General features: G+C 62.8%; 2 protein-coding genes and 1 long non-coding RNA gene across 45 annotated transcripts; 2 read left to right on the top strand and 1 right to left on the bottom strand.

Moving 5' to 3' along the window:
* Positions 1-492: 492 nt before the first annotated feature.
* ZNF512B (zinc finger protein 512B) lies at positions 493-11,144 on the top strand. Of its 4 annotated transcripts, none has more exons than XM_086332928.1 (18): positions 493-650; positions 1,215-1,293; positions 2,543-2,668; positions 2,950-3,092; positions 3,352-3,480; positions 3,573-4,249; positions 4,353-4,579; positions 4,694-4,765; positions 4,859-5,005; positions 5,168-5,292; positions 5,364-5,456; positions 5,650-5,748; positions 5,829-5,999; positions 6,193-6,387; positions 6,532-6,633; positions 6,912-6,974; positions 7,464-7,562; positions 7,783-11,144. In XM_086332928.1, the coding sequence occupies exons 3-18, from the start codon at positions 2,545-2,547 to the stop codon at positions 8,026-8,028; spliced, it is 2,712 nt and encodes a 903-aa protein (XP_086189054.1). In that variant the 5' UTR covers positions 493-650; positions 1,215-1,293; positions 2,543-2,544; the 3' UTR covers positions 8,029-11,144. The 4 variants fall into 4 exon arrangements, with proteins under 4 accessions (XP_086189054.1, XP_086189057.1, XP_086189055.1 ...); XM_086332929.1 differs by having other exon boundaries at positions 496-650; positions 1,260-1,293; XM_086332930.1 differs by lacking the exon at positions 1,215-1,293 and having other exon boundaries at positions 518-650.
* LOC147360619 (uncharacterized) lies at positions 11,108-15,576 on the bottom strand. Its single transcript, XR_015139298.1, has 2 exons — positions 14,250-15,576; positions 11,108-12,489 (listed from the first exon to the last, which is right to left on the bottom strand). It is a non-coding gene; the product is annotated as an uncharacterized LOC147360619 (long non-coding RNA).
* Positions 11,368-22,603, top strand: UCKL1 (uridine-cytidine kinase 1 like 1). Of its 40 annotated transcripts, none has more exons than XR_015139289.1 (17): positions 11,368-11,495; positions 17,004-17,194; positions 17,429-17,535; positions 17,646-17,816; positions 17,897-17,968; positions 18,610-18,799; positions 18,919-18,980; positions 19,548-19,564; positions 19,845-19,972; positions 20,280-20,404; positions 21,204-21,302; positions 21,383-21,476; positions 21,564-21,626; positions 21,707-21,829; positions 21,969-22,076; positions 22,158-22,314; positions 22,425-22,603. XR_015139289.1 is itself a non-coding variant. In XM_086332956.1 (15 exons), the coding sequence occupies exons 5-15, from the start codon at positions 17,939-17,941 to the stop codon at positions 22,502-22,504; spliced, it is 1,131 nt and encodes a 376-aa protein (XP_086189082.1). In that variant the 5' UTR covers positions 11,368-11,495; positions 17,007-17,194; positions 17,429-17,535; positions 17,707-17,816; positions 17,897-17,938; the 3' UTR covers positions 22,505-22,603. The 40 variants fall into 40 exon arrangements, 27 of the variants coding, with proteins under 27 accessions (XP_086189082.1, XP_086189067.1, XP_086189062.1 ...); XR_015139286.1 differs by having other exon boundaries at positions 20,126-20,404; XR_015139287.1 differs by having other exon boundaries at positions 20,126-20,631.

Below are 22,603 nucleotides of genomic sequence, written 5' to 3'. Positions count from 1 at the left end.
AGATTAGCAAGAAGATGATCAGCAACCCCAGGAAAGCCCACAGGCCTCAAACTGCTCCGGCACTGCCAGGAACCAGGCCATTTCCCCAGGGTGGCCACAGGCAGACGTGGTTACAGGGCTGATTGGAAAAGAGGCTGGATCCTGCTTGGCAGGCTCATGGCCCCCCGGGGCCAGGAGTTCAAGGTCCCAGAAGAGCGCGGCCTTTATGGCCACACCTTCCCCGGGCCAGGTGGTAGAGATGCCTAATCGCTTCCATCCGTGCGTGCTGGGTTTGGGACAGCACCCAGCGCCCCACCATGCCTCAGTTTACCCCAGTGCCTGAAAACCGCCGACGGAGGCGTCACTGGCCACTTTGCTCTGACGGCCCAGCCCACGCAGGGGACCGACAGGCAGCGGGGCTAGGGAATGGCCGAACAGGCCCCCTCCCCCGACCCGTCTCTCCCGTCGCCGAGCAGCAGCAGGAATACCGCGAGAGTTCGCCCCCTCCCCCCAACAGTAAAACTGTCAAAGGTGGGAGGGGCGGGAGCGCGCATGTGCGCAGCGCGGCGCGCAGCCTGCGCCGCCCGGACCCTGCGCCCCTCGCCCCGCGCCCCGGCCCGGCCCGGCCCGGCCCCTGCCTGCGCCCGGCCCCAGCCTGCTGGGCGCCGCAGGTAAGCGCCCCGCCGCACCCTCGGCCGCGCCCCCGGGCGGCCCCCGCGCCGGCCGCGCCCCCGACCCTGACCCCGCGCGCAAATCGGGGGGGCCGGGCCCCGAGCCCCCGCCCGCCGCCCCCGCCGCGCCCGGACCCCCGCGCCTCGCCCTGCGCCCCGCGTCGGCGCCGCGTCCCTGCCTCCTCCTTCTCCAGAAAAAGTCGCCATTTTGGTTCACTGCCTTTGGGCCCCCCCCCCCAGGCTCGCGGGATCGGCCCTTCCGGGGCCAGGACGGGCCCGCACCCCCCGCAGGTGACAGGTGGGTGGCGAGGCAAGCCTCCAGGTGTGCGTCCCCTGGCCGGCCTCATCCGCGCGCCCGGGCCTAGGCCGGGGTCCCGGGGTGAGCGGCCTGGACCGCAGTCCCGCCTCCAGCGTCGCCTGCGGTCAGCGCGTGGCACTCCTTTCCATCCCAGTGAGGGTCCCACCTCTGCGACCCTGCTGGCTCCTCAGGGAGGGTAGAAGCCTGTTCTCCTCCTGGAGCGCGAGTCACAGGCCTTGGATGGAAGGAGGGTCTCTGCCTCTTAGGCCAGCTCTGGCCCCCGACCACCCAACTCTGAATTCTCCACCCAGGCTGGAGGAGGACTGGAAAGGCCGGGCTCAGCAGGTACCCACACCGCTGGCCGCTGGGGTCATCGTGGGGTTGGGGTGACTGCTGTTGGGTTGTCTTCTTGGAAACATCAGTGTGAGCACTCTAGAGAAGTTTGTTTAGAGCTCTCTGGACCCTTACCCGCCTCCCTCAGGCTCTGGATACAGGCCACCCTGTGGCCATGGGCAGTGACTGCCCTGATCTCTGACCTCATCCTGCCCAGAGGGCCTCTGAACCTCCTAGGCACAGCAGATCCTCCCGTTTTCCTCTGATAGAAGTTAGTGAGGGGACTTCCCTGGTGGTCCAGTGGTTAAGACTTCACGCTTCCAACTCTGGGGGCTCAGGGTCCATCCTTGGTCGGGGAACTAAGATCTCACGTGCCATGAGGTGTGACCTGAAAAAAACAAAAAGAAGTTAGAAATCATCAGGGGAAGGATCACTTGCCCACACACCCCTACCACCTTCTGTGGCCTTGAGAGTCCCTGTGGGAGGACCCACTGGGCTGGACTCAGAGTCGCTCCAGCTTTCAGAGTCTGTGGTCTCTGGAGTGGGGCTGGTGGGCCTGTAGGTTGGAGACAGCATTTCTTGAGGGTGGAGGCGAGGAGGCCAGTCAGGTGAGGAGTGATGGAGGGGTCCAGCATGAGGCGTCCATCTGGTTGGAGGGGCTGCGGCTGGAAACAAGGTGGAGCAGAGGCTCCGGGAGGGCAGTTCTGCTGGCACAGGGACTGGAGAAGGTATGTGTGCAGCTAGGGAGGGTGGGGGCCCTTAGCTCCCACCTTGGCTGTTTGTCCTGGGGAGAAGAATGCAAGGGTGTCGGCTCAGGTCCCAAGCATGGCCTTGGGTCTGGGCGGGGCTGTGGGGGAAGGTGTTCCTAGGTGCCAGGCCAGCACAGCTGTGACCTGCAGCCACACTGGTGTCATAACTGGCCTCCGAGGGGTGTCCTCGACCTCCCTTCCCTGGGGCTGTCTGGGGTGATGTGTCTGGAGACAGGGAGCCCTCTGGAGCAGGTGAGGGTCTCAGGACAGGGCTAGATTGTTCCAAGCTGATGATGTCTCCTGGCCATCCAGGGAGACTTTGGCTGGGCAGCCCCTCCCTTAAAAGAGAACTAATCCCCCCCCACCCCCAACCTTTCCCTTGTGACTAAAAGCACAGGCCAGCAGGCTCCCCCTCCTCAGGCCAGAGTGTGGGCCTTTCCGGGGGTGGGATCAAGGGAAGCCCATTTTCAGGTCCTGAGTGGGCCCGGCGGGTCTGTCCACTTGCTCTGCAGAGATGACTGATCCCTTTTGTGTTGGAGGAGGCCGCCGGGTCCCAGGATCCAGCAGGAGTGGGCCTGGGAAGGATGGCAGCCGGAACGAGGTCCGACTTCCTGTGCTCCATGAGCCCCCAAAGCTGGGTAAGAGGAGGCGGCCAGTGGTCCTGGGTGGCCAGTGCTGGGTGTAGGCCTCCCCGGATGTCAGGCTCCTGGGTGCCCAGCCTGGCCTCCTGAGAGGCTTCCTGGGGAGGGAGCAGCCGGGGCCCAGGGTTCTTGACCAAAGCGGACCACAGCCTCCTGCCTCCCTGTCTCCATGAGTGCAGGGGACATGAGGCTCATTCCAGGCAGGACCAGCCCCCCCGGCTGGCAGATGAGGCTGTGGGGAATGCATTCTCTGAGGCTTGATGTGTCGTGTGCTGCAGGGCTGCCAGTGGTCCGGGCTGGGCAGACGGTGCCCAGCCAGGCCGCACTCTGCTTTGACCTGGAAAGTCCAGCTGGCGACAGGACGGAAGGGAAGAAAAAGGGGCGTCCAAAAGCTGAGAATCAGGCACTCCGAGACATTCCTGTGAGCTCCCCAAGGGCTGGGTGGGCTCTTGCAAGGTGTGCCTGGAAGCCCACTGCCTTGCCGGGCTTGCCTGCTGTGGGTCTAGCGCTGAGCCATCTGCCCACATCTGCCTGCTGCTCTGTGCGCAAGGGCTTCGAGACGGGGCCCAGTGGACCACATGTGGGAGTCCTGCAGGCCTAGGGACAGTAATGAGTCTGGGGCTGGCTGGTAGAGGCCTGGGTGGCTGCAGAGTCAGCAGCCTGGCCTTTCCCACACCTAGCTCTCCCTGATGAACCAATGGAAAGACGAGTTCAAGGCGCACTCAAGGGTAAAGTGTCCAAATGCCGGGTGCTGGCTGGAATTCCCTAGCATCTACGGGCTCAAGTACCACTACCAGCGGTGCCAAGGGGTAAGGGACTGCAGCCTGGGGAAGGGGAAGCCTGGGGCCCACCCTGCCCTGGCTGTTGGCTTGGGAGTGTCCATGTCTGCCCTCTCCACCAGGGTGCCATCTCAGAAAGGCTGACCTTTCCCTGCCCCTTCTGTGAGGCTGCATTCACCTCCAAGACCCAGCTGGAGAAGCACCGGATTTGGAACCACATGGACCGACCCCTGCCTGCCCCCAAGCCTGGGCCAGTCAGCCGGCCAGTCACTGTCAGTCGGCCGGTTGGGGTTAGCAAGCCCATTGGAGTAAGCAAACCGGTCACTATCAGCAAGCCCATTGGCATCAGCAAGCCAGTGACAGTCAGCCGGCCCGTGCCAGTCTCCAAACCAGTGACGGTCAGCCGACCCGTGCCAGTCACCAAACCAGTGACGATCAGCAGGCCCGTGCCAGTCACTAAAGCTGTCCCGGTCACTAGGCCCGTACAAGTCAACAAGTCTATACCAGTCACCAAATCTGTACCAATTGCCAAGCCAGTGACAGTCAACAAACCGGTGCCAGTCACCAAACCAGTGACTATCAACAAGTCGGTGCCGATGACAAAGCTTGTAACAGTTACAAAACCCGTGCCAGTTGCGAAGCCAGTGACGGTCAGCAGGCCCATCGTGGTCAGTAAGCCAGTGACGGTCAGCAGGCCCATTGCCATCAGCAGACACACACCACCTTGCAAGGTGGTGCTGCTGACCAAGTCTGAGAACAAAGCTCCTCGGGCTGCAGGGAGGAGCAGCGGTAAGAAAAGGTATGGGGGCTCCTGCCAGGTTGGGACTGGGTGTCCCCAGGGCAGTCCAGGGGTAACAGGGCCCAGAGCAGGCCCTCCTGTCTTTACTCCCTGCTCCCTGCAGGACTGCGGATGGCCTGGACACCTGCCCCATCCCACCCAAGCATGCGAGGCCAGAGAACGGAGAGTACGGCCCGGCCACCCCAGAGCAGAGCTCGGCCTTCCAGCTGAGCACAGACCCCAGCAGCAGCCCCCTTTCTCTGGGCAGCAGGCCCTCAGGGGGCAAGGAGGTGCCGAGGGCTCCAGGCCCCGGGTCCCCGCCTGAGGAGGGTGCAGAGCGCGTAAAGCACAGTAAGATGGGATTGGGAGGCAGCGGCCAGGGTGAGGCCAGTAGTGAGCCGGCCTAACCTAACCAATGGTTATTTAACCAGAGCCTTGGCCTCTGTTTTCTCTCTCCTGAGTCAGGAAGGAAACAGAAAACACCCAAGAAGTTTACGGGTGAGCAGCCGTCCATCTCAGGGACTTTTGGACTCAAAGGTGAGGCCTAGACTAGCCAGGCACCCTCGGGGCCGGACACACGCTGTGGCCACACCCTCAGGTGACACCTACCTTCCCTGCCTGTGCGCACAGGACTGGCCAAGGCAGAAGACAAAGCCCGCATCCATCGGGCCAAGAAGCAGGAGGGCCCAGGCCCTGAAGACACGCGGAAAAAGGGGCCAGCCCCCACCAGCGCTGTCAGCAAGGAGGTGCCAGCTCCTATGACCCACCCAGCCGCAGGTAGGGGCTGCTGAGTTGGGAGGCACAGGCCAAGTCTTGACAATGGGGGCAGTCCTGAACCATGGGGACGGGGACAGAGTGTGGGCTTTGGGTTCTGTGCTTGGTGTTAAGGTCATCTGGGAGCTCCTGCCCCTCACCTGAGGCCCTGGCCTTGCCCTGCAGGTGGCCCCGAGGAGCAGTGGCAACGGGCCATCCACGAACGGGGGGAGGCTGTCTGCCCCACCTGCAATGTGGTCACCCGCAAGACCCTCGTGGGGCTTAAGAAGCACATGGAAGTGTGTCAGAAGGTAGGGCTGCCCCCTGGCTCGGGAGGGGAGGCACCCCAGAACCGACCTCTCACCAACATGCCCATCTGCAGCTGCAGGATGCACTGAAGTGTCAGCACTGCCGGAAGCAGTTCAAGTCCAAGGCCGGCCTCAACTACCACACCATGGCTGAGCATAGCACCAAGGTATTCCCCCGGGCCCAGCTGCCGTCCATGCTGCGCACTGGCTGCGGGTCTCCTTCCCCCCACCTGCCTGGCTCTGACCACTGGCCTCACTGGCACAGCTTAGTGGCTCCCGTGCCTGACTAGGGACATCTGTGGCCCTGGGCAGGGGCGGGCCCCATGGTGGCAGGGGCACTGAGGCTGGCCTGCCCCTCAGCCCTCTGATGCCGAGGCCTCGGAGGGGAGCGAGCAGGAGGAGCGGGAGCGGCTGCGAAAGGTGCTGAAGCAGATGGGCCGATTGCGCTGCCCCCAAGAGGTGAGTGGGCCTGCAGGTGTGGACGCCAGGTGGATGTGGTCCGGCTGCTCGCTACACTCACCTGCCCCTCGGACCTCCAGGGCTGCGGGGCTGCCTTCTCTAGTCTCATGGGCTACCAGTACCATCAGCGACGCTGTGGAAAGCCGCCCTGCGAAGTGGAGACCCCGTCCTTCCCCTGCACCCACTGTGGCAAGCCCTACCGCTCCAAAGCAGGTCATGACTACCACGTGCGCTCAGAGCACACAGCCCCGGTGAGTGGCCACAGCCTGGGCGCTCGTTCCTCAGGCACCTGCCCTGTGGGCTCCCTCTTCCCTTCTGGGGGACTGGTGTGTCGGGGGAATGAACCTGTGACGGGCGTCTGTGTCCCCAGCCTGCTTTCTCCTGTGTTCTCTGTGTGGCACATGCCATGTGACTCACCAGCTCACCCAGCCTCCTCCTCCACAGCCCCCTGAGGAGCCCTCCGACAAGGCTTCTGAGGCTGAGGACCCACTGGGTGTGGAGCGGACTCCCAGCGGCCGTATCCGCCGCACATCGGCCCAGGTCGCTGTGTTCCACCTGCAGGAGATCGCAGAGGACGAGCTGGCCCGAGACTGGACCAAGCGGCGGATGAAGGATGACCTGGTGCCTGAGACTGCACGGGTGAGCCCTCCTCCCTGTCTCTGAGCGTAAGGCCCCCGGGAGGAACCTGGGCAGTCCACCCGCCTCCTGGGTGCAGACCTCCCATCTGTGGAGGGGAATGTCTGGGTCACCTCCAGCTCACCCTGTCAACTGCTGTGTCTGTAGCTCAACTACACACGGCCAGGCCTTCCCGTGCTGAACCCCGAGCTGCTGGAGGCATGGAAGAATGAGGTCAAGGAGAAAGGCCACGTCAACTGCCCCAACGATGTGAGCTGGGCAGGCTGGGCAGGCGTGGGAGCTCTGGGACTCAGGACAGAGGGCCCAGGGCTGGCCTTGGGGGAGACTTCCGTGTGGCCCGAGTTTCCTAGGCAGAGGCCTTGACCTCAGCCCTAGCAGCTCAGCCTGTCACACCCTCTGACTTCTGGGATCACACCCACCCACCTGCCTCAGATGGGCCCCAGGTCCCCTGGGCTGAGCAAGGGGTGCACAGTGGGCAGTGGGCTCAGGCTGGAGAGCCCGCCCCCACAGTCACCTCCCACCCCCAGTGCTGTGAAGCCATCTACTCCAGCGTGTCCGGCCTCAAGGCCCACCTGGCCAGCTGCAGCAAGGTCAGTGCCCAGGCCCTCCCCTCATCTGTGTGCTCGGTGCTCCCAGCTGCTCCCCAGGGTCCCATACATCCTGTGTGTCCCCCTGACCCTTTGGGGTCCAGGGCCAGCGCAGCCCAGGACACTCTCCCCCCAGCCTCAGCCCAGCCGTAAGTCAGTCAGTCGTGGTTGGTCCTGTTTATGGGCTCTTCATCTGTGCTGATACAGGTGGGTGGTCAACCCAGGGTTGGGGCTGACACCCTCGGCAGTGGGGTGTGACCCTTCCCTGGAGCACCTGCCTCCTGCCACCCTCGCTGTGCTCTCTCCTGCAGCTAGGGCACCTTGGTGGTCCTGTCACAGCAGCCTCGTAGGTCTGTGAAGCCTGCCCAGTGGGCACCCATCCAGACAAACCTCACAAGTGTGGGGGCCCCGGCTGCATCTGGGAACTTCTGGTCCTCCAAGGGCCAGGGTGGGGGCCAACCTCTGGGGGTTGGACTGCCATGTGCCTTACAGGGGGACCACCTGGTGGGGAAGTACTGCTGTCTGCTGTGTCCCAAGGAATTCAGCTCCGAGAGCGGCGTCAAGTACCACATCCTCAAGACCCATGCGGAGGTGCGGCTGGATGGACTGGCCCCGTGGAGGGGCAGAGGAGGGGGTCGGGATGACAGCTCTTGTTGCCTTTGCTTGAGCAAGTTGCCACTGTTGAGGAAGCTTCTGGTTTCTCTTCAGAGTGGCTTCCCTGGAATCTTGGGTGCCCAAGACCCTAGGGTCCCTCTGTTCTGCCTTGCAGTGTCCCAGACCCCAGGGTCTCCACTGCTGCTTCTTTCCTCAGAACTGGTTCCGCACTTCGGCAGACCCGCCTCCCAGACACAAGGGCGTGGACTCCCCTGTGCCCAGGAAAGAGAAGAGTCCAGCCAGCGGGAAGAAGCGGGGCCGCAAGCCCAAAGAGCGGCCCTCCGAGGAGCCGGCCCCCGGGACGCCTCCCCACCAAGACGACTGGCCCCCAGCAGGCAGAGACAAGGGGGCCCGGGGCTCCACTGGCCGGAAGGTGGGAGCCGGCAAGGCACCTGAGAAGTGAGCTTGGAGCCTGGCAGGTGGGTGGGGCCCGGCCCCCACACTGGCCCGGCCCCTGTGTCTGGGGTGGGGCACCAGAGCCTCCTGCCCTCCAGGTCTCCACCCCTACCCCACCTGTTTGTCTGTTCAGCAGCGGTGGGCAGTCCTCTCCTCCCTGAAGGTAGCCCCTTCCCATGCAGGCTGCCGCAGGATGCCCTGGGCTGGGGCTCCCAGGAGGGCCGGGCAGCTGGGAGTGCAATAGTCTGGAGGGACCATCACGGGCGGTGGGGGAAGGGCTACAGCCTGGGCTTCAGATGTGGGTACTGCAGAGCAGGCATATGGCCTTCTGGCCCTTGGCACATGAGCTCTATGCCCCATCTGCTTTGAGTCCAAGGCTCAGGGGGTCCCTGGGTAGCCCGTTGTTCTGGGCTGATGAGGATACGTGAGCGGCCTCGCCTCTTGACCCAACACTGGAACCCCAGCACCCCCAGCTACCTCCCAGGACAGACCCCAAGTCTGACAACTACCGTGCTGACCTGATGGCCCACCCCACCCGTGCCCCGCTGCCTTCTGGTTCCTGCACTTCTGCGCTCTACCTCTCTAGGCCCACCCTCCCTTGCTGTGCAACCCCTGCTGTGCTCAGGCCCCTGCCCCACTGGCCTGTGTCCATCGTGATGGGGGAAGCTGTCTTGCTCCACAGTCTCCAGTAGTGCTCTCTGCTTGAGGCCAGCAGAGGCTCTTCTGCCATCGCAGAACTGCTGAGCAGGGCTGAGGGACTGTGTGAAGCGAGCTCTGGCCTCAGCCTCCAGCTTTGCTAATGCCACTGGCCTAGATCACATAGCCCAATGGATTTAGGGAGGGCCAGTCTGGGTTCCAGGGTCACCTGGGGCCCATAGGCCTGTGGAGTGGGGACCTGGGGCCTGGCTTAAGTAGTGACCACTGTGGGAAGCAGCCTCAGTCTGCTGGCCTGGGTTGACCCATGGCCAAGCTCCCGTGGAAGCCTCCTTCCTCCTTTTTTACCTGCTCTTTCATTTCTGGTTGTGTGGCCTTTTGATGTGAGAGCCGAAGGCCAGGGTGGGAACTTGGCCGAGGTCACATAAGTTGGCAGCATCAGGGCTCTGTCTTGGCTCCCTTCGGTGCCCTGAGGACAGTGAGGTCTGTAGGTTGGGTCAAGTGGAGTCCAGGGCACTGAGGATGCAGCCACATCTTCCCGCCGTGGCATTGCTGGGGCAGGGAGGGTTTCAGAGCTGTAGGTTTTGACGGAGGCTGTTTTCTACTGGGGGGTGGGGGTGGGCTGAGGGCTTGGCCTTGCCGATCCTGGATGATGTGAATTTTGATATTTGCTTGTGTGCGTGTGTCTCCTGGGTGTAGTGGATGCCAGTCTCGTTGCTGTGACAAGTAACAAACCTTTTTTTTAATTCTGTTTTTTATACAAAAACTCACCACAATCTAACATTTTGGTGCTAAGGGTTTCCTGGTGCCGACGGTGGATCTAGGGGCTGGGCTGGGGTCCCTCCCCTGCTCAGGGAGGCAGTGCTAACTGGGCATGCCTGCCCCTGGGCTCCTGTCCCCATCCCACCCCTGGAGAGGAGGGTCCAGTGTGGGCTCAGTTCTCCTCACCCTGCACCAGGGAGACGGCTGCCAGGAGGCTTGGGGGCTGAGGCGCTATACTGCCTGTTTCTAGCTTCTTCGCTTGACCGGAGTGCTCTGACCCTGGGCAGTCCTGGCTTGTGTGCTAGGGAGGGGATGTGGAAATGTGGACTCCCCCAACTCACACACACCTGATCTGATCGGCAGGTAGAGGCCTGGGCAGGGGCAGGAAATCCAGCATCAAATATTGAGGCAGGCAGTACAGCTTCAGGCAGGAGGGCTTTCCTTCCTGTATTCCTGGGTGTCGCTGGTGTATGGCTGGTGGAGGTAGAGGTGGGTGGGCAGCCACCAGAGGGGCAGCTGTGGGAGGGTGCCAGGGAATAGGCGCTGGTGGGGCCCCACCTGCACTTTGTCCTTGTCATCGATGGTGGGAAGAGGTTGGACCTCAGCACCTCGGCAGGGGATGGCCGCCTGGCCGGCCTCTCAGGTACTTGGCCCTTGGGGAGTGGGGGCTGGTTTTGGTTGGGGGATTACTTTCACTGTCACCCCTGCCATCCACGTGCGATCTCTGATGTGGGAACCTCACCAGACGTGTGGGAAGAAGTGGGGTCCTGGGTAACTTGATGTTTAGCACTTTAACCCCCTTCTTTGTCTTTAAGGTGTGGGGACTGCTGGGTGGGGGCCCCTTTCTCCTCTTTCCCTCCCTGCTGGTCCATGCTCTGGCTTGGTGGGTGGCAGTGACAAGCTGGTCTGTTGAGCCCTCCTCCCACGGCAGTGGAGCCCTTGGTGGCTTGGTGGAATCTGTCTACATCGCATTCTGATGGGAGTGCAACCAGGTAGTCACCTAGCCTTGATTGACACCTTCAGTGAGAGGGACCCAGTGGCAGACAACCCCCTCCGTGTGGTGGGCATGGACCCTGCCTGAGACCCCAGGCCCAGGGCACAATGCCAGGTCCCTTTCTAAAGATCTACCTCTGGCCCAGCCCACCCCCCTTGCCCTGAGAACAGGAAAGGGTTGACTCAAGGGACCGAAACTTCACACAAAATAGGATGCACTTTTTTTTGCTCATGCAAGGGCAGATGAGTGTCCCCTGGTGTGACTGATGGCCCTCCCGGCCATAGCCCCCTCCTGTCCCTCTGGTTTGGAAGGGAAAGAATGGGTGCACCCTGACCCACAGAGTCCCTGTGTGTTGTCCTCCGTGGGCTCCAGGCAGCTGTCCTGAAGGCCTGGGGTTCTGGGGGAGCCAGCACCTCCTGCCTGTACTTTGGGTTTCTTGGTTTGGGTTTTTTAATGCCAGTTCTCCGTATTAAGTGCATTTTGAAAGAGAGGTTCCAGCTATCACTTGTAACCATATATATACATATATATTCTATCTACAAAGTGTTTATTTGCAAGATGTTTTTGACGGTGAGCTCGGGCCCTGCCCGCCTTGTGACCATCTGTCCCTGGTCCTCGTCCCCGCCCCGGTCCCGGGAGTGGCCCGGGGCGGGCCATCAACTGTATGTATTAAAAATAACTGTATCAAATAAATGTTTATTGATTTTTTTTCAGCGGTTTTGTGTAGCCTAGTTTGTGGTAAAGCGTGGGCTGGGGTCCTTACCTGCACACCCGCCGCAAGGCCTCGTGAGGCTTGTAGTTTGCGGGGCGCGCGCGGCCTGGTGGGACTTGTAGTCCGCGGAGCGCGCTGGAGGGCGCGCGGCGCCAGGCCCTGAACCATAGCTCCCGACAGCCTGAGCGGCCGTCCCCCAAGCCCCGCCCCACCCCTCCCGCGGAGAGGCCCCCGAGCTCATGGCTGCGCCCCCGGCCTCGGCCGACGCCCCCAGACCGGCGCCGCCGCCCCTCGCGGCTGGAGACGGGCCAGACCGGCCGGAGGGGAAGACCGAGACCACGTGCGAGGACCGGTAGGCGCGGCGCGCCCCTCGTGTTCCGTGGGAGGAGCGGCCCAGGGATCCGGGCCTGGACCAGCCAGCGTTCCCCGTGGCCGGTCCCCGTGGCCTGGCGGGGGAGGGCCCTCATGGACTGCCGCGGGCAGGGCCCGTATGGGGGCTCGTTCTGTCCCGAGCCGACGCGGCGCCGGGCCTACGAGCACTGGGCTGGACTGTTAGCCTGCCGGATGCTCCCAGGTGGTCAGTTCGTTCCAGGACCCATACAGACTCGGCCTCCCAGCTGAGGCCAGAGGTCGTGATGCTGGGTGGTGCGGGGCACGGTGTCTTCCAGTTCCCGCCTAGGCACCCGGACAGTCGCGGCTCTGGGGACTTTGCAGGAGGGGACATTGTGGCGGAGAGGCGGAGTTCTGTCCCCTGGCTGGGGAGGCAACTCCCGCTCAGCCTCTGGGGCCCGGACCCAGGAGGCAGAGCAGCGCTCAGGGGAGGGCTGGCTCTTCACTTCCGGGTCTGAACACCGCCCCACCCCCCCTCCCCGCCTGACCCAGCGCTGGCCACAGGCTGGGTCCAAAGAAAAACTTTTCAGCCTGGCGGTGTGTCTGGAAAGTGCCAAAGTGCCATGGCTTGGACTGCTCAGGACTTGGAGCTGCCAGCAGAGCTGCTGGGCAAGCAGGGAGAGGGTCTCAGGCCCCCTGCGCCTGAAGGAGCCTCTGGTGTCCCTCCAGGCTCACAGCCTCCTGGTCAGCAGTGACTGAGATCCTGGCTCGGATGACAGGGTGGGAGATGAGGGACCTGAATCTGTGACACTTGTTAGTTCCAGAGAATCTGATGTGTCGGAGACCAGATAAACTCTTGAAAAGAGCGCCCTCTGCAGACACCAGTTGGCAGCGGCTGGCGGCCCTGCCTGGTGCACAGATGGAGTAGTGGACCTAGGTGCCCCTGGCAGGGCCAGGGTGACAGTGGTCTTCCTCCTAAAAGCGTGGTCCCCAGGCGACAGGAGGGGAGCCAGGGCCTGTGGGCAGTAAGCACAGACTAGCACATTCTCCCACAGAGCCTCATGGAGTGGCCCTGAAGCTTCTGGACATCTCGGGGAATTTCTCATTACACCCTGCCTTCTCTTCTCTGGGATATTCCTCAAGCACGTGCTCCCCTCCCCCCGCAGTTCCTGCACAGCCCTACACACCTCTCCACCCTGACGCAGTCCCTGCACACCCCCCTGCCCCCCAACCCCTTGGTGAAGGTACCAGAGCTGCCTCCCTTCCTTGTCTGGGTGTCTGTGCAGGTGCCTCCGCACTGAGGCTCTCGCCTGACCTCGGCTCCACTTTGCCTTCTGTGGTCTGCATGAAGGCTTCTTGTGCGCCTGGCCTTCCGGAAGGGACTGACTTTCCCTTTGCACTGGAGGTGCTGGTGGACTAGTGAGCACCCTTTGGGCTGTCTCTGGTGGGGTCCAGGTGGACACAGGTCTGGGAGCTGCCACTGGGCTAGTGGAAGGAAGCTGGCCTACTTGCTCAAAGCAGCGGGAAGGAGAGGGTCCTGTAGGGGGATTCCCAGTGGGAGGAGTGGTGACTGCAAGTCCCTGGAGCCTACTGTACCCCTTCAGGACTGCAGCCCCCCGGCCCCAGTTCTGTCTGCCCAGATTTCTGTTCCTGAGCTTGTCTGGGCCACCTACCCCCAGACCAGGCCCCAGTGGGCCAGCTGCTCTCTCCTCTGACTTCTTTTACTCACTCGCCCAGGAAATTCTCCTAAAGCAGGATGGGGCTCAGGGCCCCCTCTGCAGCCCTGAGACTGAGCAGGGCAGGTAGGGTGGGGGCGGGAGGGAGCAGCTCCTGGTGGGTGGGGGCAGACCTGTTACCCCAAGGTGGTGCCCAGAAGGGGCTTCCTCTGAGCCCTGAAACAGAGTAGAAAAGCTGATGTATGGACTGCATTAAATCACAGGGAGGAGGCTGGGGACCTGGGATGTGAGTGAATACTGCGGCCACACACCAGAGGGCCTGCTTTTCCTCCTACTGCTGGCCTGGGGCGTGGCTGTGACCCTAGTTAAGCACTGAGCACTGATGGTGGCCTTGAGGGATGTGCTGGAGCCTTCCTGGGGGAGGGGGCAGTTATTCTTGGAGGAGGCCTCAGGGGGGTAGAGTTTCAGGTTGTTTATGCTTTCAGGAGGCACCTGGGGCAGGGGTGGGGCGCTTAGCTCGGCTTTGTGCTGATAGCTCAGCCTAAAGACACCTTTGCTTTCCCTGTCTTGGGGCTGGGGGCCCTGCGCCCTGCGGCCCCTGGGAGGTGGGGTCTGGGACTTTCTCCAGGGTGTTCCGGATGGGGTTCCTTAGCCAGCCCTGGCTGGGCAGCATGCCAGCCTGAGCGCAGGAGGGGCAGCTCACCCTGATGCTGGCCTGAGTCTGCCTGGCTGTTCTCCTCGGCAGGGTCAGTGCTATTAATATCAGGCCAGTGCACAGCCCCAAGCTGGTGATCCTCTTATGCCTGTGGCCTCGGCCCCTGAGGCTGGTGGTGAGTGTTGTTGCTTCTCTTGGGGCCTCTCACCCGTTGGCCCCCCGACTCCCAGTGGGCAGCCTCTCCCATCAGGGCTCGGACCTCACTGCAGCTCCGCACTGGTTGTGTTGCCCACCCATGGAGGGGCAGCTCAGGGGGCTCCTGAGCTGTCCTGAGGGACTGCTGGGAGCCTAAGAGGCAGTGCAGGGACACCCCTGCACACACCTGGGGTCATCCTGCCATCCCAGTCTCCCTCGTGTCCTGGCCATGAGCAGCCCCCCAGCTTACCCTGGCATCCGGGTGTCAGGGTGCTGGACCCTTGGAGCAGAAGGCAGGTGAGTGGTAGGCCTGCCGTCTTCCGGTGAGGATTCCTTTTTTCACTGTGTCTCGGCTACCCCCAGCCCCGTGCACTGTCTGGTAGACACCAGGGCAGACAGGCCAGGGAGCTAGGCAGGCCTGCCACCTGCAAATGTCAGCTTTGCTTGGGGCTCTCAGTTATCGGCTGACCTTTGTCCATTATGGTTTGTAATCCCTTGGGTTGACATTGCCTTTAGTCCTTGCGGATGGCAGCACCCTGACATCTGAGAGCAGGCAGGTGAGGCCTTGCATGACTTTCCAAATCAAAGGTTGTTTTCTTGCCAAAGTGGGGAGAGGCCTGCTCTGGAGGGTGCAGTGAATGGAGAGCCTGGCACTTGGGGAGGTGGTGGGGCCTGACTTGGCTGCCGGCTGGATGCTATTCAGACCCATTGCCAGCCCTCGGTGGGCGGCTTTCTGGCAAGGTCACCCCTGCTTACCTTCAGCTCTTCCCTGAGAAGGCATCCCTCCCAGGCTGTCAGTACCGCAGGCCTCGGGAGCAGTGGTGGTGGCGGTCATCGTCACCTCAGTGGGATGAGGGTCAGTCACCGAGAAAGGTGATGCTCCTGCTGGGGCCCCAGCTTGGAGGGAAAAGTGGGGGGACGGTAGTAGCACTCGCCCAGGCCTCCTGTCCCACGCCGGTCCCGCAAGGCGGCCTGTCTGTCCCAGAGCCTGCTCGGCACGATGTCTGGTCTGTTGGCAGAGCCTCTCTGCCCCTCTGCAAACCCAGGTTTCTGTGTTGGCATTTCCTTTTCAAGTAGAAGGCACAGACTGGACTTTTTTTCCTCTGGGGGCATGTGGAGCTCCTCTCCCCAGCTACGGGCCATAGGTCACCTCCAGGGTCTGGGGGTTGCTCGCAGGTTGGGGGCAGCTATATTTGAGCCCTAAGGCCCTGTGCTCACTGCTGGGGGCCAAGCGCAGCTAGCAGAATGGCCAGCGGTGCCCTCTGACCAGGGTCTGGAGACATCCAGCTTGGAGGAGTGTGACACCGGGCAAGCCAGCCCTGCCCCGTCACCTGGGTGTCCTGCTGTATGCTCTGTGCTCAGCTCCACAGACGCGTCGTAATTGCTTCCTCAGAGCCGCAGAGGCGACACTGGGGGCAGAGGCCAGGGAACCCGGGCTTGCTCCCCACCCACACCATCCAGATGACAGAGCACCAAGGCAGCCCGGCGCTCTGTGTCCCCTGGGACAACGCTGCACCTCCTGTCACATCCAGCTGACGGTTCTCAGCTGCTTCAGTTGTGCTGACAGGGCCCTCTGTGCCCTGGAAGCCGCTGGTGTGACTCATCACGTGTTAGCCCTGAGCTAATTCCTCTCCCCGCCTCCCCCTCCATATACACGTGGGCACAGACGTTGTCCTCCTGCCTCTTGGCAACACTGGGTGCACTGGGAGCCACACAGCTGGGAATGCCAGGGGAATGCTAGGTTATCCTGAAGTGAGCCAGACGGCCCTGCACTCCTGGGGACATCTCCCCAAGGCCAGTTTCACAGCGCCCTGTACCTGGCCACATCCTGGCCACGATGGCAGGCTATAGCAGTGACGGCGAGCTTCAGGGACAGACCAAGGGTTGGTTTGGTTTTTGATCATGAAGGGGCATGTGCTCATAAAACACACACACCTGAAGTCCTTGCCCCTGACCTTGGTGTCTGAGGCCGGAGCTTGCTGTCTGTGCTTCCACCTGACAGGCGTGTGCTGGCCTTTATGGCTCGTGGCACTCTGCCTTCTCACCTGATGGCACATCGAGGACGTCTTCAGTGTGTGGCTCCTTCTCAGGCTTTGACCCGTATCTGAGCAACATCCATCACTGGGCTCTGGCTGCAGGTGGACATGTCCTACCCGGGTTGTCCAGAGTGCCCTGGTTCCTTGCCTGGATTGTCAGCCTGTTTTCGGCGTCTCTGGGGCAGGTCTGCAAGCTGACGCTGTGAGCAGTCCACTTGCTCTCTCAGGCAGTGACTTGAAGCGCCTTCTCCCTAAGCTGGTCCTGTGCCTAGGGCCACCTTCACACGGGCCTCTGTGTCCAAGTCTGTCTCCCGTCTGATCGCTCGGCCAGGCTGACAACCTGAGCCTCCCCTGTTGTCCCCTCAGGCCTTGGGGCCTCGAGCCAACCATCATGTCCATGCCCCTTTGGGGTATAAATCTGCCAAGAAGTCAGCACAGCTCTGCTCACTGGAAAAGGCCCCAGTGGGGTCTGCCTCCCTCCCCCAGGTCAGGTTTCCACCCCACCTCAAGTGCAGCCTTTCCACCCTCTTCCCTGTACTTGGCACGGTGCCCTGGGTCTCCCTCCTGCTCCATCCTCTCTCTCTGGAGCCCTTCCCTCTGTGCCCAGAAGGATGGCAGGGACTGGGTCTCACAAAAGGAGAGGGCTGCCCCGAGTGTGTCAGGGGAAGGAACACAGTCCTTGATGGGTCTTGACTGTCCTTGGCGTGACCACCTCCCATCTCCCTGATGCCCATTCCACGTGGGAGGAAGAGCTGGGCCAGGACAGTGCTCCCCTGGTGTCCCCCGCTGTCCCCTGGATGGATGGGCTGCAGCCGGGTGTGCTGTACCCCTACACAAGTCTGCTCATTTTCACCATGCCTACGTGCGTGCATAGGGGCACCACATGGACTAGTCGCACTAGTCCTGATGTGGGGTGGCTGGGGGCTGATGGCCCTGGGCCAAGACGACCGTGTCCCCCTTCCCCACAGCAGCAACGCGGAGTCCCTGGACAGGCTGCTTCCACCTGTGGGCGCGGGGCGCTCACCGAGGAAGCGTACCACCAGCCAGTGCAAGTCTGAGCCGCCCCTCCTGCGCACGAGCAAGCGCACCATCTACACAGCAGGGCGGCCGCCATGGTACAACGAGCATGGTACCCAGTCCAAGGAGGCCTTTGCCATTGGTGAGCATGGCTGTGGCAGGAAGGGTGGGCCAAAGCTACCATCTGGTGGGACCCCCGAGTAGAGGGGTGGGACCCACCTCAATGTCCAACGCCTGTGCTGGTGTCTTGTGACTAGCACTGCTTGGGCCCCTCGGTCCAGGTCAGAAGAGGCTGTGTGGGAGTGGCGGGCACCACTGGGACTCATCTGTGAGCTGGGCTGGGCCACTGTGCTCAGGGTCTCCACCCCACCCACAGGTCTGGGAGGTGGCAGTGCCTCTGGGAAGACCACCGTGGCCAGAATGATCATTGAGGCCCTGGATGTGCCCTGGGTGGTCTTGCTGTCCATGGACTCCTTCTATAAGGTGCGGGTGCCCTGTGGTGCAGGCTGCCTCTGGGAGGCTCGTGGCCCCCGCCCTGGCCTGGGGCCTGAGCCTGCAGCTGCCCCCAGCTCCTCCCCTCCCCTCCACCGCAGGTGCTCACCAGGCAGCAGCAGGAGCAGGCTGCCCACAACAACTTCAACTTTGACCACCCAGATGCCTTTGACTTCGACCTCATCATCTCCACGCTCAAGAAGCTCAAGCAGGGCAAGAGCGTCAAGGTGCCCATCTATGACTTCACCACCCACAGCCGGAAGAAGGACTGGGTAGGCCGTGGGCTCAGCTGCACTGGGCTGGCGCAGGGGCCCCAGGCCGATTTGCTTTGACACACACGGTTCCTTTGCAGAAAACTCTGTACGGTGCAAATGTCATCATCTTCGAGGGAATCATGGCCTTTGCTGACAAGACGCTGCTGGAGGTGAGAACAGGCTCCAGGTGGACGACCCGGGTCCTCCTGCAGGACTGGCCTTAAGCATGCTTCCATCCCAGTTCCCGTCCTGTGCTGAGGCCCAGGGTTGGGTGAGCTGCCTTGTCTCCTGAATCTCACACAGCCCCTTTGCGTCACGTGGCTGCCAAGGTCAGAGCCACATTTGTGTGGGATAGGTTCACGTGTGTGTGCGCACATGTGTGTTCTTACCTGGGAGGGAACTAGCCTCCCATGTGGGCGCTGTCCGCAAAGGCATCCTGTCCTCTGGGCAGCTGCCCTGCAGGTGACACCCTCCAGCCAGGCTGCGGATGGCTCCTTCCCTGCTCTGAGCGAGGTCTTTGCATGTTTGGCTCTGCCCTAGGCCTTGCTGCTTGTGCTGGTCCCGAGTGTGAGTTTGCTCAGGCCCTGGGAACCCCACTGCCTGCTGTGCATACACACACACTCCACGCATGATGCACACCAGACACACATTCAGCCACACCACACCCTCCCCACCCCAGAGGAGCCCTGAGGGCCTTGTCCGCTCCTGGGCCCACACCCAAGCCAGGGTCTCTGCCAGAGGCCATCCCCTGTGGCCTGTGCTGCCCTGCCAGTGTTGGCCCTCAGCTGCTCACTGCACCTACCCTCCATAGCTCCTGGACATGAAGATCTTTGTGGACACGGACTCTGACATACGCCTCGTGCGGCGACTGCGCCGTGACATCAGCGAGCGGGGCCGGGACATCGAGGGCGTCATCAAGCAGTACAATAAGTTTGTGAAGCCCGCCTTCGACCAGTATATCCAGCCCACCATGCGTGTGGCAGACATCGTGGTGCCCCGGGGTCAGCCTGCAGGCCCATCTGGCAGGGAGGCGGGGATGGGGGGCACAGCCAGACATTATCCTCCCTCCTGTTCCCCTGAAGAGTAGGGACTGGACCTCACCCTCCTCCTTCACCCCTAGGGAGCGGGAACACAGTGGCCATCGACCTGATTGTGCAGCACGTGCACAGCCAGCTGGAGGAGGTGAGCCACAGCTGGCCCCACTCCCACACCCCACAGCCCTACCAGCCAGCCCCCACTGCCACTGCCCAGGGCTACCTGTCCAAGCAGCCCCATATTTACTGGCCAGGGGCAGCTGGGCTCCCTGAGGGAGTGTGGGCCTTGCAGGGACGGGTACAGCCTATCCCTTCCAGCCCGTCTGGGTGACTGGGGTTTTGGCACTGGGTCCCTTGTCCCCAAAATCCTAGAAGGTCACACACCACAGGCTGGCCATGGGGGCCACCTATCCCTGGGGTTGGCTTCACAGTGGGGTGCTTGAGGCCTGCGAACAGAGCTCCAGGGGTCCTGGCTCTGACATCCCGCCCAGAGGTAACCGTGTCAGACCACAGGAAGCTGACCCTCTCCCATGGCAGGCAGCCCCTATGACCCTCCCCTCCGGGGCTATGGTGTGTCTGCTCTTGGGTGGGGGTGGCCCGGCTGGCTGAGGCACACGGTGGCGACAGGCCATGCCGTCCCATGACTTTGAGGTGAGCGGTGCTGCCGTCTCTGACACCCACCCCATTCCCTTGTGTCTCCTTGTCGCTGCCGCAGCGTGAGCTCAGTGTCAGGTAAGAGTTCCCACACCTGTCTGCACAGATGGAGGCATTTCCAACATCCACAGGGAGCTCGGAGTCTGGGCTGTCCCCTCCCACCATGCCCACCCTCTGTGGTGGCCCTGCCCCAGGCACAGAAGGGGTGGTGTGGTGGCCCCCACACTGCTTCTACCTGCCCTTGCCAGGTAATTCAGGCCCAGAGAGGTCAAAGGACCTGCCCAACATCACATAGTACCCTGACCTCTCTGGAGGCTTTTATCTGACTTGGGGCTGGTTGTATATGGTCCGACTCCAGGGCACAGCTATCCTGAGCCAGCACTCCTGGGCCCCAGGGCAGTGCCACCAGCCCGTCCTGCAGCTGAGGGCCTGGGCCTGCCCCTTCTCTGCTTGAGCCAAGAAGCCAGTCTCCTCCCCTAAGCGGTGGTGAGGCACCTCCCCCCTTCTCGTTCCGCGCCCCCACTCCCCCCCACACCCTGCCCCGTGGGATGCTGGCCCACCCTGGGGCTGGAGGCAAGGCGCAGAGAGCCAGGTGGAGCCCTCAGGAGTTCTGGGCTGAGTGCCCTTTCCGCCCACAAGGCGGAAGATAGTGCCCCATCCCTATGCAGCAGTCTCGGAGCCCGGAAGCACCAGACCGAGCCCCGAGCTCCAGCTGCGTTGGAAATGCCTCCAGGCCGGTCGCCGGCCTCCAGCTTCCTGCCCACGCATCAGTCTCCGCTTGCCTCTCACCCAGCCCAGGGCTCCAGCGGAAGCCTTGGTTCAGAGACATAAAAGTTTCCAGGAAGCGTGGCTGCCTTGGGTGGAAAGGACCTGCAGGGCCGCCTGCTGTGGACTTGGCGGGTGCTCGCAGGCCCAGGGGTGCGAGCTGCAGGGTCTTCCTGCCACCGCCCCGCCTGCCTCCTCCCCCAGCCTCCTGCTCTTCCCCAGTCCAGCTGGTGGCTGCGGGGACCACGGTGCTGCCGCTAAGTGGTCTTCTCTCTTTCTTCTTTTCCTCTTTGTAAACCCTGGGGTTTCCTGCCTTGTTCCCTCCCTGACCTACTCTTCGCCTCTTCACCTGGCGGGCAGAGGAAGCTGCGCTGGGATCTGTGAGGACAGAGTGCTCTGGCCGTGGTGCTGCCCGCGAGCTGTGTGCCGGCGCCCGCAGGCCCCGCCCCCCCCCCCGCAGGCCCCGCCCCTCTCCGCTCCAGGCCGGGGCAGCAGGGGCTGTGAAGCCAGCTCTGCCCCTCTCCCGAGGGGGCTGCGCATCACCTTGGGGAAACTTAGGCGGGGCTTGGCCTCAAAGCTCGGCTGTTTCCCCTGGAAGAGGGGTCCTGAGGTTGGGGACCAGGTGCCCAGCTTGGGGGCAGAGATTCGTCTGCCAGGACCCGGACCGGGAGGGCACCTGGAGCGGGGAGGGAGGCTCGCCCGAAACCCCTGCTTCCAGCCTAACAGTCAGCTGCTCTGCCTTCCACCGTGCCCTTTAACCCTTGCCTGGCTGTTATGGGGGAGGGCATCCGGGAATAGGGGCCTTCCTCCAGATCAACTACGGGGAGGATAGCCCCCACCCGACACACTGCGGTGCGCACCACTACTGCCCCCCGACCCCCAGCCTGCAGCGGGAGGGTAGGGCTCTGGGGGAAATGCCCTCCTTGAGTTCCCAATCGGTTTGTGTCCTCAGAGCTGCTTTGGCCTCGGCGCACCAGTGCCACCCCCTGCCCAGGACGCTTAGTGTCCTCAAGAGCACGCCGCAGGTGCGGGGCATGCACACCATCATCAGGTGAGCCACCCTCTCCCCTCAGGGCACGGCGGGCGGGCGAGCTGCCCTTCCCTAACCTGGCGAATGACCGCCACCCACAGAGACCGGGAAACCAGCCGCGACGAGTTCATCTTCTACTCTAAGAGGCTGATGCGGCTGCTTATCGAGCACGCACTCTCCTTCCTGCCTTTCCAGGTCTGAGGACGGGGCTGGGGGAGGCTGGGTAGCAGGGAGGGGGAGAAGAGGCTCCTCACCCTCATGCCCCCATCCTGCCCTGCACAGGACTGTGTGGTGCAGACTCCACAGGGTCAGGACTACGCCGGCAAGTGCTATGCGGGGAAGCAGGTACCAGGGGCCTGGCCTGCAGTGGGAGATAGGTGGAAACTGGGGAGGCAGGGTCTGACCAGCTCAACCTCATCCCCCAGATCACCGGCGTGTCCATCCTGCGGGCCGGCGAGACCATGGAGCCTGCACTGCGGGCCGTATGCAAGGACGTGCGCATTGGCACTATCCTCATCCAGACCAACCAACAAACTGGAGAGCCCGAGGTGAGGGGCCCCTGGGAGTGAGGGAGTGGAACCTCGGGGAGGGCGGGGTATGGGTGGAGCCAGAGGAGGGGGTGGCGGTGGAGTCCCCGAGAGCCCTGGTGGGCCTTCTGGGACCTCCTGACCCTGGGGCCTCCTGCAGCTCCACTACTTGCGGCTCCCCAAGGACATCAGTGACGACCACGTGATCCTGATGGACTGCACAGTGTCCACGGGCGCGGCAGCCATGATGGCTGTGCGGGTGCTGCTGGTGAGTGAGGGGGAGACGAGGAGTGGGTGTGTGGTGGGGCCGGGCGGGTCCAGGGCCGCAGCTCAGCCCCTCACCCCACAGGACCACGACGTGCCGGAGGACAAGATCTTCCTTTTGTCACTGCTCATGGCGGAGATGGGCGTCCACTCGGTGGCCTATGCCTTCCCCCGCGTTAGAATCATCACCACAGCAGTAGACAAACGCGTCAATGACCTCTTCCGCATCATCCCTGGCATCGGTGAGGCTGCCTGGCCTCCTCAGTGGCGCTCAGGGGTGGGGTGGGGTGCGAGGGGGTGGGCAGATGGGCCTGCCTGAGACCCCACCACAAGGACCTGCTTTTTCCCCCAGGGAACTTCGGTGACCGCTACTTTGGGACTGATGCCGTCCCTGACGGGAGCGACGACGAAGAAGGCGGCTCCACTGGGTAGCCACCCACCTGCCCCAACTCCCCACGCCTCCCTGTCTCCCTTGAAGCTCGGAGTAGAGATGTTAATTTATTTTAATTAAAAAAAGTGTTACCCATGTAA

Source organism: Bos grunniens, chromosome 13 (assembly GCF_055505025.1).
Source record: "Bos grunniens cultivar Pamir isolate PY7600 chromosome 13, Bosgru_T2T1.0, whole genome shotgun sequence".
Taxonomy (NCBI): domain Eukaryota; kingdom Metazoa; phylum Chordata; class Mammalia; order Artiodactyla; family Bovidae; genus Bos; species Bos grunniens.
The sequence above is the reverse complement of the archived record's forward strand: the minus strand, read 5'-3'. Positions and strand labels throughout refer to the sequence as shown.